The 16,055-nt window shown below is 43.0% G+C and overlaps 1 protein-coding gene across 1 annotated transcript in view; it reads right to left on the reverse strand.

Moving 5' to 3' along the window:
* Nucleotides 1–3,746: 3,746 nt before the first annotated feature.
* Nucleotides 3,747–16,055, reverse strand: part of LOC143930500 (uncharacterized) — a 55,128-nt gene continuing 42,819 nt past the window's right edge. Inside the window, exons 2-3 of the mRNA XM_077454856.1 lie at nt 8,458–8,606; nt 3,747–5,291 (exon numbers count right to left, since the gene is read on the reverse strand). Coding sequence (XP_077310982.1) covers nt 4,034–5,251 — 1,218 coding nt within the window. The 5' untranslated portion in view covers nt 5,252–5,291; nt 8,458–8,606 and the 3' untranslated portion in view covers nt 3,747–4,033. The remainder of the gene's footprint in view (nt 5,292–8,457; nt 8,607–16,055) is intronic.

The raw sequence follows: 16,055 nt of genomic DNA on the forward strand, positions 1-16,055 counted from the left end.
CTCCTAGTTGAATCTGAGCATGTGTGAGTTTTGGTGTGTTGGAATTGCATACACACGATTCGAATTTCCATCGGGATAATTGAGAACATGCTATAAATTTTTGGCTGGCGGAAATTCGGACAGCTAAATTCTGATGGAGCATACACACATTCGCATTTTCCGATGAAAAGCTCTCATCGGTCTTTTTCTGGCCAGAATTCTGATCGTGTGTCCACGGCATTACAGTTTTAATGCAATCCAAGATGTGGTAGCTTTTCCAGAATTTGGATAGGACTCCTTTACCTGCTCCTTCTTCTTTGTCTATTGCTGCAATACACTTACTGAATGTTCTTTGTTCTTTTTAAATAGTTTAACTTGAAGGCGGCAATGACACATTGATAGGTACCTGTAACAATTAGAAGAACAAATATTGTACCGTACTGTAGAAGTTTTTTTTTTAGAGGGTCAGCGGCTGTAATGAGGTGTCCAGGGGATGTAGTGGGAGGGTCCAGGGCCTGTAGATGGGGGTCAGGGCCTGTAGTGGGGGCTATACTCCACTTATGTTTATGCAGACCACAATGCTGGGCAGGCTGGCAATCAACTGTGGGCCTCTAGGCTGGTGGGCAAAGCTGGGAAATGCTAGGCTGGCTGGTCGGGCACCTCTGGGCCTTGGTTCTGGCTAGTCGGGCACCTCTGGGCCTTTGTGCTGGCTGGCGGGCACCTCTGGGCCTTTGTGCTGGCTGGCGGGCACCTCTGGGCCTTTGTGCTGGCTGGCGGGCACCTCTGGGCCTTGGTGCTGGCTGGCGGGCACCTCTGGGCCTTGGTGCTGGCTGGTGGGGACCTCTGGTCCTTGGTCCTGGCTGGTGGGCACCTCTGGGCTGGCAGGCAATGCACGGTACATGATAGGTACCTGTAATAATGAAAATAACAAATACTGTACAGGGTCAGCGGATGTAGTGGGGGGGTCAGGGGCTGTAATGTGGGGTCCAGGGCCTGTAGTGGGGGGCTATAAAGTACTGTACAATTCTCCACTTATGTTTATGCAGACTGCAATGCTGGGCTGGCTGGCGAGCAACTCTGGGCCTCTGGGCTGGCAGCACTTCTGGGCAATGCTAGGCGGGCTGGTGGAGAAGTCTGGGCTGGTTGGCGGGGTACCTCTGGGCCGACAGGCAATGCTGGGCTGGCGGGTAATGCTGGGCTGGCTAGCTGACAACTCTGGGCTGCCTCGCAGGAACTTTGCCTCTTTCCTCTTCAACGGCAACAACTCCAGGTGGCAGCTCCGCCTCTTCAAGGTCATACCAAGGCTGCGAGGCATGGGAATGCCTGTATTTGTGATGCACTTTACGCACACTTGTGGGTATCTCCGTAGTCCCGAGTGTACGTAAAGCGAGTGTCCGTACAGCGGGGCATGCCTGTACCTAGTGTGGTGGCTGCATTAGGTTTCTTTTTAAGGCAAAGTACATACTCTGCAAATACAGAACATTTCTTGTTGGCCATGTAGAAATTCAGTAGCCTTGTCTGTTGTATCAGCTATCTTCTGTGAAATAGCGATAAGGAGAGTGGGAGATGATTGCAGTCCAAATCAGGAGATCAGCCAACTCTGCTTCCTTATAGATACAATAACAGTGCAATCAGCGAGTGCTTGCCAGGAAATGTGTTACTGGCAGGGTCACTAGGGAAAATAAGGGAATAAAAGCCTGAAAAAAAGGAAACTATTGCAACTGCCACACTTATGGACTGGTAGCCCGCATTATATAATTATTTTGTTTTGGGATATAGATATGCGTTAAACCTTAGCTCAAAACAACACTTTTATTTAACTATAGATACAGTGAGGAAGATTTATAGCCTTGTGAAGTTTTCATTGCAGTTTGTGTACCTATTGGGAATGGTTTCCATTTTCTAGACAATAAATAATGGGGAATTCCTCCAATATGGAGTTGTTTTATATGACTAAATGTGCCCTTTTGTCCTGATGACAACCATTCCACCTGATTTTTTTACCCTGATGTTACAGGTACAGGAAGAAAGATAAAGGCTTTCCGATTTGGGTGAAGCACAAAAGTAAATAAAAAAATAAAAAACAATTCCCCACTATAAAAAATAAATAAATAAAAATTGAGTTTTTTAACCTTCTCTCTCTGTATTATATGTTGTAGCATATTTTTAGGAGTTGGTACACACACATCCCAGTAGACTTGTTTGGAAAACTGGTGTAGTGATGTATTCTCATAAGGAAAATAAATAAAATAAGCGAAAAAAGCTATAGCATATGCTTTTATCAATCAAGCATCTCTTTTCTCTAAACATTCCAGGAATGGCAGTAATGGTACAGTACATTAAAAAAATACCGTTTGCATGCTCTGTCTGGACAGCCTTAATTGGTAGCTTTAATATATGGTTTAGAGAGGGAACAGCCAGTCCCCCAAAGTGTTTACTTTCAATAAGTTATAAATGGAGCCTGGTAGACTGAGTCAGCCCTTTGCTTCTTAAGCCGTGTACATGCGATCGGAATTTCCGTTAAATGTTCGATGTGAGCTTGTTGTCGGAATGTCCGACCGTGTGTATGCTCCATCGAACATTTGCTGTTGGAATTTCCACACACAAATGTTTGAGAGCAGGTTCTCAAATTTTCCGACAACAAAACTTGTTGTCGGAAAGTCCGATCATGTGTACACAAGTCCGTTGCACAAAAGTTCACACATGCTCTGAATCAAGCAGAAGGAGCCGCACTGGCTATTGAACTTCCTTTTTTCGGCTCGTCGTACATCATCACATTCTTGACGTTTTGGAATTTCCAACATTTTTGTGACCGTGTGTGTGGAAGACAAGTTTGAGCCAACATCCTTCGGAAAAAATATCCACGGTTTTGTTGTGGGAAAATCCGATTGTGTGTACGGGGCCTAACTGTATGTTTAAAGCCCCATACACATGATCAGAAATTCTGCCAGCAAAAGTTGGATGTGAGCTTTTGGTCAGAAATTACGACCGTGTGTATTCTGCAATGGACTTTAGCTGGCAGAATTCCCGCCAGAAAAAGATTGAGAGCAGGTTCTCTATGTTTCGGTCGGAAAAAGTTCCGATCGGAAATTCTGATCGTCTGTACAAATTCCGACGTGCAAAATTCCTACGCATTCTCGGAAATAATTCGATGCATGCTGGGAAGCATTGAACTTCATTTTCTCGGCTCGTCGTAGTTTTGTAGGTCAGTGCGTTCTTGACGGTTGAAATTTCAGAGAACTTTTGTGTGACTGTGTGTATGCAAGCCAAGCTTGAGTGGAATTCCGACAGAAAATCAGCTCGTGTGTACGGGACATTAGATACTGCAATAGCAAACGCTACCTGCCACTAATCCTGATTCTGCTAACCTTGGAGTTTTGGGTATTATTGTACTCTTGTATAAAATAAAATAGGCAGAATTGAAACCTCCCCAGCAAGTGCTTAGACCCAGGAACCCAGTCCCAGAGAACTCATCAATAGAGTCCCACTAGTTTAGCACTCTAGTATCTAAAAAATGCATTTGTTTTGGGAGGACTGATTCTTTCAACTAAAGGGTAGTTTAGCTCTCCAGTATCTAAAACAGGGATATGCAATTAGCGGACCTCCAGCTGTTGCAAAACTACTAAGTCCCATCATGCCTCTGCCTCTAGGTGTCATGCTTGTGGTTGTCAGAGTCTTGCTATGCCTCATGGGAATTGTAGTTCTGCAACAGCTGGAGGTCCGCTAATTACATATCCTTGATCTAAAAAAGAACAAAAATACATTCATTTTGGTTGACTGATCCTTTTTATTTTTAAGCTGATAAAAAAATGTTTAAAGTGATCATAATGGATGGGTATCCATGCACTCTACCACAGAAAACACTAACAGAAGAATGTATTCTACAAGTTCAGGATATTATATATTTCATAAGTTTAGTGGAGTCCTTAGAACTATGGCATTCACTGGATGACAAAAGCACTAAAAGTTAGGGGGGCTGGAGGGGACACATTAATATTTTTGGTACTGTCCATCATTCTTTCTCCAGTCTACATGAACATACATGCGGTTCCTTTTAGTAATTTTTCATTTGAGCAGCTACATACTGACAGAAGCAAATGCCATCCTTAAGGTGTCCAGGGGGTTCTGTAGAGTTGAATGGAAAATGTTTCTTGGCTAAGCAGCAGGCATAATCTGAAGAATATGTTGAAATGGTTTTTTCCCACATGTTTTTGCTCAATACACAACCAAAGACAGTTTGGAAAGTTTTTTTACAATCACTTAACTTAACGTACACAAAAAATAGCTGTGACTTAGAAGAAGAACCAACCAAGAGGGAACTGTTATTTAGGAGCAGGTTTGCTTGACAAGCCTTCTTTTTCATTGCTTGAGCGATCATCTTTGCTTTTTGTTTATTCCAGCAAACAGTTTTGATGAATATGATGGGTACAAGGATCATAGCAGTGATTCCAAGAGGCAAAACCACAAAAATCCGTGCACCATATTGTATATATGGTAAGGTAATGGCAATCGCAACAGAGAAAATAATACCAAACATTGCCAATAATACACAGAAAATACAAATTATTACCCTGCATGCAGTAAAACGAATGCAAGATGTAGGTGGTTTAACATCATTAATAATCTCTATAGCCTGCTTGTATGTTTGTGGGTTATCCACAACTGCCCTAAGTGGATCAGGAACAGGAGTAGAAGAAAATACCCCTGGCTGCCAGCTTTCACTTTCTTCATTGACAGCAGTCAAGGTAAGAAGAGTCTTTCCACTGTACAATAAAGATGACTGAAAATAGATTAAAGAATGAGCCACTTGATCATTGTTGCTGAAAAGCACTTGGGATAGTTTATCAAAGAATTGCTCATCATCGGTTTCCAAGTAAGTTAAATGACTTAGATGTAAAGGCAATTGGCATGGCTTCAGCATAATGGGAACAATGTCCTTCTGAGCGATACAGTCCTGGAACAAAGACAAGTTGGCTTCAAAGAGGCACCAGCGGCTGCGTACAAAGTCTGGACTCAGCACCATCACAGTCTTTTGGCTGCTCTGGATGCACTCAATCATATTATCTATAATGGTCTTCCCTGGGACAAAGTGCCTTTCATGAAAACAGATTTTCACAGTAGGAAAAGTCTTCTCTAGTTTATGAATAAGATTTGAAACCCAGACAGAATCTCCACTGCTGTAGCTGATGAAAATGTGGTACTTGTGATCCTTACCCAATTCAGGAACAGAAACAACTGGATATACATCATAGGTACCTGTTTCAGTATTCATTGTTGTAGCGTTAGCAGTCTAAAGGGTTTTCCTCAACAGTCTAAAAATAAAGTGAAAAAGGAATTCAATAAGGGGTATTCATTTATTTTTAAAATCCAAAATAAAGTATATTAAGCAGAACAAAAAAAAAGGCTCTTAGAGTATCTGTGTCATGAAAACAGTATACATCAAAATATGTGCCACTTGAATATACAAGCGCACAAAGTAATCAGCAATATTACAAAGTAAAGATGTAACCTCAGCTCATCTATCATACATTGACCAATATATGAGTTAAGTAAAGATTATCGTGCAAGTAAACATATTATCCAAGGGTAAATTCAAACCTGAGATACCTTAGAGCAGGGGTCTCAAACTGGCAGCCCTCCAGCTGTTGTGAAACTATCCCATCATGCCTCTGCCTGCAGGGATCATGCTTGTAACTGTCAGCCTTGCAATGCCTCATGGGACTTGTAGTTTTGCAAAAACTGGAGGGCAGCCAGTTTAAGATCCCTGCCTTAGAGAGTAGGCAATATGCCTAAAAAACTCACCCACAGCCTAACAGAGTAAGACTAGCTCCATGGGTGCTAAACCAGGTACAGACAGCCATCCTATATTCTATCAAATTTAGGAGGGCAACCCCTAGACTGATATATAATTTTTTCATACCGAAGGGTGGTACACTTTAGTAATCCAGTCCTGTGGGGACAGGGTTGAGGAGCTTTTCCAGTACATCAAAAGCACTTTACGGGCCTGAAATAATGCTCTGAATCTCCTTAACAAAAGTGTCAGGAATAACCGGATCCAGGATACCAATTATACAAGACAAGGGATTCCAAGGTAAATTTAATTGGTAAGCATGATTGATTTGCCAAGGACGGTGTCCCAGCAGCTATGAAACTTGGGACAATGCCATAGCATATGAATTAGGTCCCCATGGTCCCTTCAACACTTAGGACACATAAGGTCCACCAGTAAGTTCTTTTTAATGAAGTTTTAGAAAAGTATAACTCTAAGTAATATATACAGCTGAGAGAGGCATTGCGACACATTCGGGGAGCTATAACACACAACCTCCATAGCTTCCTCCCATTGATCTCCTGTCACTAAGTGAAGTAAACTTCTGACTTCTGGAACTTCTCCAGCCGTCTTCAGTGCTTACTTCTTTGCAATCCCCTATCAGAATCGCCGCCCTTGTGACCGTTGCATGATGGAAAAAAAATGCCTGTGGCCAATCCAGAACATTGGGGGTTACATGTAAGATATCAATGAGCCTCATGAGGCAGGTGTATAGGCTAACTGGTGAGTGAGCCAGGTACCCCAGGTAAGGTCAGATAGAAAAGTAGCAAACTAATTAAATTGTTTGGAAAGTAAAAGGATATCTTGAATAACAATAAAAATAACCATACAAGTTACAGTAAGATGACAGTGAAAGTTACCATAATCCTGGAGGTAAAAAGTTAGTCACAACAAAGTTAAAGGGGTTGCAAAGGCAGAAGTTTTTTTTATCTTAATGCATTAATCTATGCATTAAGATAAAACGCCTTCTGTGTTCAGCAGCACCCCTCAGCCCCCCTAATACTTACCTGAGCCCCATCTCTATCCAATGATGTCCACAAGTCCCTGTCAGTGCTGGGCTCAGCCCTTCCTTCTCAGAGCTGGCCGCTCAGCTTTCGGCTAATTGCCAGCTCCTATCACTCCACGGTTACTCAGCTGTTGATGATATCCTGCTTGTCAGTCCTGCCTACTTAAACCATTCAGCCCAGTGAATCTGCCTTCGCCTTGGTCAACATCACAGAAACTATCTCCTGCAATCCTGTTCAAGACTTGCTTTGCTGACATCCCTTCTGGCTCCTTTGCTGTTCCACTATATTGATCTCTGACTGCTGGCTTGGCTGACTATCCATTCCGGTTACTTAACTTTGGCTATGTTTTGATTACGTTTGCTCTTTTTACTTTTATTATTAAACAAGTGTGATTTAACTTTACTTCTGTCTCTGTCTGTTTTCATGGTTTCTGACAGTCTCTCAGCCGTCTGGAACTCTCCCTTCTGATTGGCTGAGACACAGCAGCGGAGCCATTGGCTCCCACTGCTGTCAACATCAGTTAGCCGATCAGGAGAGAGATGAGGCAGCTCTGTGTGTGAATGAACACACGGAGCTGCACTCACAGATGTTGAGCTAGTTTAGGCAAGACTCCATAATGGAAACTACAGGGCCGAGCTGGATGGATGGATGGGGTGACTGTATGAATATGGGACTGGATCTGCTTGGACACTCTGTTTGCTGATGCTGTAGAGCCGCTGGGATCGGGATCAATGATGACTCAAACCTGCCATGAGAGACAGGCTTCCCCGCCTGTATGCACTACTGTGAGGCTTGATGAAACTATGAGCATGTTTCATAAGAGTAATCTATTTCATCAGCCTGTGACGATTTCCGGTCTTCACAGATCTCGATCTCAGTGGCCTTGCAGCATCAGCAGTCATAGTGTCCAAGTGTCTCTGCATCCTGTGTATTATCCCTCCTGGGTTTGGGTTTATTAAAAGGAAATCACCCCACTGGTCCAGTTTCCTTGTCCTCTTTCCTCCATTCACATACTCACTATTCCTTCTCCATTGGTCTGACTGGTGCCTATCCTGCTTAAAATCACCTCCTAAACCATTATCCTGATTCCTATTATTTTGAATAGGAATAATAGGTATCAAGGATTCTCCTATATTCTCCTGCCACTAAAATACTTTTTTATTCCTTCTTTGATTTTTCTCTTTTTTTTTTATTTTTAATATCAATATATTTATTGAGTCTTGCAAGATAGACAAGTATAGATAAAATTGCGGACGCAGCCGCCAGGCTCACCGAAATCATGAAAATCATGAACGGGTAACATTTTACAAGCAATACTTGAGCAACAGAGTATTAATGAGCATTGATAACTTCCAATGTCGTACAGAAGATACTAGGCAATTAACAAGTATCAACATCAATAGTAATGTAAAAAAAGAAAAATGCAAAACTATATACATATGAATTTAACAAAACATAAAATGTATCAAGAGAGCAGAAAATGCATAAGCAGTGATTTACTAAAATGATTAAGTGATTGAATCACAAAATGAAGAAAAATATCCTTATGCACAATACAAAATCCAGGTTTGGGTGGTAAACAATCTCAAAATATCACCCTCAGTGTCTTACCTCCACCAGATATACAAAGTGCAAACTCACCAGAGCCACTTGGTGTCTAAATTATAGGACAGCAAAAACACATTCAATGATCGCTGATCTTCCTTTCAGGGGTGCATGTGATAATCAATGGATATGGTTGATCCTCCAATCACAATTGTAGGGCCATCAGGGGAACTGCTTACTCTCAGCTGACCAAAAAGCAGAAGTATCACCAACGACAGAAGAAAAATACTCATAGTGTAATATTTATTACAAATCATGAATTTAAAAAAATATATATAAAAACAAACACAATAATTCACATACCGTATATACTCGAGTATAGGCCGACCCGAATATAAGCCGAGGCCCCCAATTTACCCCCAAAAAAACTGGCAAACTTATTGACTCGTGTATAAGCCGAGGGTGAGACATGCCTGTCCATCCCTGTGTGTGTGTCCGTCCATCCCTGTGTGTCCGTCCATCCCTGTGTGTCCGTCCATCCCTGTGTGTCCGTCCATCCCTGTGTGTCCGTCCATCCATCCCTGTGTGTGTGTGTGTCCATCCATCCATCCATCCCTGTGTGTGTGTGTCTCCATCCATCCATCCATCCATCCCTGTGTGTGTGTGTCTCCATCCATCCATCCATCCATCCCTGTGTGTGTGTGTCTCCATCCATCCATCCATCCATCCCTGTGTGTGTCTCCATCCATGTGTGTGTGTGTGTGTGTGTGTGTGTGTCCAGCCTACCTTTGTCCCGAGCCTCCGTCCCGTGCCTTGCCTCCTTGCCTCCGTCCCGTGCCGTGCCTTGCCTCCTTGCATCCGTCCCGTGTCGTGCCTTGCCTTGCCCCCGTCCCGTCCCGTGCCGTGCCGTCCCGTGCCCTCTTCGTCGGCGGCCATTGTAAAGTTCAAAAGCTGCGCCGCCGCCTTCGCCTGTGATAGGCGGAACACTGAATTTCCCAGCAGCCTGTGTTCCGCCTATCACAGACGTCGTATCATCCTCGTCCGTAGTACGAGGATGATACGATGTCCGTGATAGGCGGAACACAGGCTGCTGGGAAATTCAGTGTTCCGCCTATCACAGGCGAAGGCGGAGCCGGAGGCGCGGCTTTTGAATAGAATGGCCGCTGTCTGTCTGCTCGACACGCTGATCGAGCGGGCAGACAGCGATGACTCGAGTATAAGCCGAGGGGGGCACTTTCAGCCTCAAAAAAGAGGCTGAAAATCTCGGCTTATACTCGAGTATATACGGTAAATGGATTGCTTGAGCATAAATGGGTAAGTAACAGTAACTTACCTCAGAAAACCACCAAACTAAAGCATAGGGAATGGTGGTTAGACCTTGAGTGTATAGCAGTTGATTTAAGCAGTTCATATAAAGTGCATGAAAATCATAAGTCAAGTAAATCTTACATAAGGTGCCGCCACGCTGAAATCGGAATGGCGGCGGGACCTCTGGTAGATCTACACCCATTTTGCGCCACATGCATCATCAGGAGCATAATAACATCACATACTGTGTCCTCTTATATATGAAGCCCTCACAGGATATCAGGATTCCATTGACTGGGGACAGCATGGGCCGTGGAATACCACAGACACCATTTTAGTGTAGTCCATGATGTAACGTCCAGTGCTGGCATCATATTTTTGTGGTCTGAGGCTCTACTTTCGGTCTGATCTTTTGGATCAGGAGACATAATGCAGCACGCGCACCATATTTAAGTAGACCAGGAAGAGAAAAAAACTCTATCAATAGAATTAAAGCGGAGGTCCGCCGACCACTGCAAATATTAAAAGCCAGCAGTTACACATACTGCATCTGCTGACTTTTTATAATAGGACACTTACCTGTCCTGGAGTCCAACGAGGTCAGCACTGCAACTGATGTTTTCATCAGCTGTCAGAAGCTGCTGTCCGATATTGCAGGTAAGGGAACCTGGCAGTGTAGAATTACAGCTTCGCACTGGGTCTCTACTGCGCATACGCGTGGCTCTACTGTGCTCTCCTACTGGCCCGGCAGAGGGGGAAGGAGGAGGGAGGAAGAAGAAGCCGAGCTGCTGGCGTAATTCACCATGGCCTGGAAGTGGGGACAGGATACCTATCAAAGACAGGTATCTGCTAATCCCCCCCCCCCCCCAAATGGTGCCAAATGTTGCACCAAAAGGGGGAGGAGAAAAATGAGTGTAAGTTCCACTTTTGGGTGGATCTCCGCCTTAAGAAACCTTGTGAAGGCGATATCGAAGGGCTAAAATCGAGGGAAAATAAAAAATGGACATACAAAAACTTAAATAAATGAAATGTAAATATATACTAATGAATATCAAATAAAAAATATATAGAATGTGTGTGGAAAAATCTACATAAAATATATAAAAAAAATATCCCAAAAATATTTATAGAGAATCAAAGAATAAAATAAAATAAAATAGAAAAAAGGAAAGTGTATATAAAAAAAACAGAATAATATAAAAAAATGGGAATCCAGGAATCTGAGATACAGATGTGGGCTGCATATTAGTGAGTCCAAACCTAAACAAGTCACATATATAGTAAATAGAATGAGATGTCAAAGTCCTAAGGAAGATATCAACTAGTGTTAATGAAACAACTGACAAGTCACAAGTCCATCCAGTTCAACTACAAAAAAATAAATAAAAAATTAATAATAATAATAATAATAATAATAATCATATCATACAATCCTATATACCCAATTATATACCCACAGTTGATCCAGAGGAAGGCGAAAAACCCCAGAAGAACATGATCCAATTTGCTACAGCAAGGGAAAAAATTCCTTCCTGATACCCCCGAGAGGATTTTGCCCAGATCAACTTTACCTATAAATGTTAGTATATCAGTTATATTATGTATACTTAGGAAATATTCCAGGCCTTTCTTAAAGCAATCTACTGAGCTGGCCAGAACCACCTCTGCAGGGAGTCTATTCCAAATTTTCACAGCTCTCACTTTGAAGAAACCTTTCCATATTTGGAGATGAAATCTCTTTTCCTCTAGACGTAAAGAGTGCCCCCTTGTCCTCTGTGTTGACTGTAAAGTGAATAACAACACCAAGTTCACTATATGGACCCCTTATATATTTGTACATGTTGATCATATCCCCCCCTTAATCTCCTCTCAAAGAATGAATAAATTCAGTTCCTCCTCCATGCCTCCATGCCTATTAACACTCCAGGAGGTATACTACATGTGTAGATCAGGACGCGTTGTGAAGTCAGTAGCTGGTGAGGCCCTGGCTAGTATCAGAGTTAGATACAGTTCTTCATCTTCAGCCCATTGGCTTACGCTTAAAAACCCATGCGTCAGGATCCAGGCAGTCAATTATATTCCCCCCAGACAAATAAATGTCTGGTGAAAGGAATCTATTGGACAGAGGATTTTTTTATTTTATTTCTGCATTATTTAACATCTCTGTAGATGCTGAGATTTCACTGGTCAAGTACAGGGTTGTTACAGAATGCAAAAATAAAAAATAAAATTACACTGTGCTCTAAATAGCTATCAATAAGTCCTGATTTTATTAAACCAAGTCCTTATGTTGGTTACATTAGTAAACTGTGAGAACTAATGAAAGTGCCATATATAATCTATATAATAAAAGAATAGAACCTGAACCATTTTCTGATTATATAAATTATATGGTATCTCAAAAAACTGAGTACACCCCTCACATTTTTGTAAATATTTTATTATATCTTTTCATGTGACAACACTAAAGAAATTACACTTTGCTACAATGTAGAGTAGTACGTGTACAGCTTGTATAACACAGTATAGTGTAAATTTGCTGTCCCCTCAAAATAACTCAACTCAATGAGTACACCACTAAGTGAAAATTTCCAAATTGAGCCCAATTAGCCATTTTCCCTCCCCAGTGACATGTGACTCGTTAGTGTGAATAGGGAGCATGTGTGTTAAATTTGTTGTTATCGCTCTCTCATACTGGTCACTGGAAGTTCAACATGGCACCTCATGGCAAAGAACTGTATATAAATTTGGAATAGGCTATAAGAAGATCGCAAAAACCCTGAAACAGAGCTGTAGCATGGTGGCCAAGATCATACAGCTGGTTAACAGGACAGGTTCCACTCAGAACAGGCCTCGCCATGGTTGACCAAAGAAGTTGAGTGCACGTGCTCTGCATCATATCTAGAGGTTGTCTTTGGGAAAGAAACATATATGAGTGCTGCCAGCATTTCTGCAGAGGTTGAAGAGGTGGGGGGGGGGGGTCAGTGCTCAAACCATACTTTGCACACTGCAATAAGTCTGTATGGCTGAAGGAAGGACGCCTCTTCTAAAGATGATGCACAAGAAAGCCTGCACACAGTTTGCTGAAGAAAAGCTTGGATTACTGGAACCATGTCCTGTGGTCTGATGAGACCAAGATAAACGTATTTGGTTCACATGGTGTCAAGCGTGTGTGGTGGCAATCAGGTGAGTAGTACAAAGACAAGTGTGTCTTGCCTACAGTCAAGCATGATGGTGGAAGTGTCAAGGTCTGGGGCTGCATGAGTGCTGCCGACACTGAAGAGCTACAGTTCATTGAGGGAACCACGAATGCCAACATGTACTGACATACTGAAGCAGAGCATGATCCCCTCCCTTTGGAGACTGAGCTTCAAGGCAGTATTTAAACAGGATAATGACCCCAAACACACCTCCAACACGACCATCGTCTTGCTAAAGAAGCTAAGATTAAAGGTGATGGACCGGCCAAGAATGTCTCTAGACCTAAACCCTATTGAGCATCTGCGGGGCATACTCAAATGGAAAGTGGTGGAGAGCAAGGTTAACATCCACAAGCTCCGTGATGTTGTCAAGGAGGAGTGGAAGAGGACTCCAGTGGCAACCTGTGAAGCTCTGGTGAACTCCACAAAATATTGACACTTTAGGTCCAGATTGGACTAGGAGGATACCGGAAGTGACGTCCAGCGTACGAACGTGGAGTCCGTTCGTTTGATGTTGTTGTTTTACTGTTGTTTTGCCTATGAACTGCATGACCAAATGTGAGTACCCAGGACTGTGTCCTTTTTAGAATAAAGTTTCATTGTAATTACATACTTCACTATTGGAGCTCCTCCTTTTCTCCTATGGACATGATTGATGGTTTTTGGCTAAGCACCTAGAAGGGACCACCTGTAGTACCTACACCAGCTGATAACACTGATTGCTAGAATTAACAATTGCTGTTTACCTTACAGCAGTGAGGTATGGTAGTCATTGCACCTAGTGTGTGGACACCTATTGTTTGAGGATTCACGAGATCACCGGTGGAACTATGTTTCTTGTTCACGGAGTTGCAAACGAGGATGAATTTACACAGACATACCATCAAGGAACATAAAGAAGACAGTTTATGTACACCTGTGGGACATCACTTCTCACAACCGGACCACACTATAGATGACCTCAATGTTTTAGTTCTTAAAGGGAATTTCAGAACTATCCAAGAAAGGAAAACCTTTGAACTAAGAATGATAATTCTTTTTGACACAAAAAATAATGGCCTGAATTTAGATATAGGTTTCCTTACTCATTATACTAAAGTTTTACAACCCCCTCTGTGACTAGCAACCCCCCCTCCATTCCATAGCTCTCCCTCTGTCTTATCTCACGAACTCTTCTGTTATCTTTATTGCCATTGATGTGTACCGTATATACTCGAGTATAGGCCGACCCGAATATAAGCCGAGGCCCCCAATTTACCCCCAAAAAAACTGGCAAACTTATTGACTCGTGTATAAGCCGAGGGTGAGACATGCCTGTCCATCCCTGTGTGTGTGTCCGTCCATCCCTGTGTGTCCGTCCATCCCTGTGTGTCCGTCCATCCCTGTGTGTCCGTCCATCCATCCCTGTGTGTGTGTGTGTCCATCCATCCATCCATCCCTGTGTGTGTGTGTGTCTCCATCCATCCATCCATCCATCCCTGTGTGTGTGTGTCTCCATCCATCCATCCATCCATCCCTGTGTGTGTGTGTCTCCATCCATCCATCCATCCCTGTGTGTGTGTGTATCCATCCATCCCTGTGTGTGTGTGTGTGTCTCCATCCATCCATCCATCCGTCCGTGTGTGTGTGTCTCCATCCGTGTGTGTGTGTGTGTGTGTGTGTGTGTGTGTGTGTGTGTCCAGCCTACCTGTGTCCCGAGCCTTTGTCCCGAGCCTCCGTCCCGTGTCGTGCCTTGCCTTCGTCCCGTCCCGTCCCGTCCCGTGCCGTGCCTTGCCTCCGTCCTGTGCCCTCTTCATCGGCGGCCATTGTAAAATTCAAAAGCCGCGCCTCCTCCTTCGCCTGTGATAGGCGGAACACTGAATTTCCCAGCAGCCTGTGTTCCGCCTATCACGGACGTCGTATCATCCTCGTCCGTAGTACGAGGATGATACGACGTCCGTGATAGGCGGAACACAGGCTGCTGGGAAATTCAGTGTTCCGCCTATCACAGGCGAAGGCGGAGCCGGAGGCGCGGCTTTTGAATCATAGAATGGCCGCTGTCTGTCTGCTCGACACGCTGATCGAGCGGGCAGACAGCGATGACTCGAGTATAAGCCGAGGGGGGCACTTTCAGCCTCAAAAAAGAGGCTGAAAATCTCGGCTTATACTCGAGTATATACGGTATGTGTTTTTTTTGTTGTTTTTTTTCTCTTCTTTCCCTCAGAGGTGTTTTTTTTTATTTTTATTTTTGTTTTGTTTTTACATTCTGCTTAAAAAATTGTAAATCAGTACTGCTTGGACCTTGAAGAAGGGGACATACCCGAAAGCTTGTCCTGAAAAATTGTATGTTAGTGCAAATAAAAAAAGTATCACGGACAGTACTCAATTTTCTTTGTTCACAGAGTTACTGTATTTCCATGACACAGTGTGGATTCACATACTACATCTCTGAATACGGACTGTTTTCTTATGTCAGAGATAGAGACACTGTCACTTTTATCGGATATCAATTATTCTTATTTTTTTGCTAAATATTTGCCAATAGAATTTTTTTTCTTTATTTATTTACACTGTTTTTACACTGTATGCACTTTATGGATTGAGTCACATCTTGAATTCCATTGTAATCTTAGAGTTTGTTTATCTTTATTGTCATTGTATGCACTTTATTGTCCTTAGTTAAAGAGGATCCAATCGTCACATTGCATGTGATTGACTACTGCTTAGTTGGCACTTATTCACCGTGGGAGGTGGACATTTGAAATCACTAGCTTAATTAGTCACATGTAGTTATTTAAACTATTTTGTGTACCATCCATTGACATATACATTTATTAATTTATGCACCTGACATGCATGCTTTGGCCAATCACAGCGCAATCTGCTGAGAGAGCCATAATTTGGCCAATCATGACTCAGGGGGACTTATGCCCTGTACACATGATCGGAAATTCGGCCAGCAAAAGACCGATGAGAGTTTTTGGTCGGATAATGCGACCGCGTGTATGCTCCATTGGACTTTTGCTGGCTAAATTCCCGCCAGCAAAAGATTGAGGCCCCGTACACGCGAGCGGAATTTCTGTCGGAAAAATCTTGTGCCACATACACACGATCGGAATTACGGTCGGAAAAAGCTCTGATGTTTTTCCCGACGGAATTCCGCTCAAGCTGTCTTGCATACACACGTCACACCAAATTCCAACCGCC

This window comes from Lithobates pipiens, unplaced genomic scaffold (assembly GCF_037356315.1).
Source record: "Lithobates pipiens isolate NorthernLeopardFrog02 unplaced genomic scaffold, aLitPip1_a1.2 Scaffold_25, whole genome shotgun sequence".
Lineage (NCBI taxonomy): Eukaryota > Metazoa > Chordata > Amphibia > Anura > Ranidae > Lithobates > Lithobates pipiens.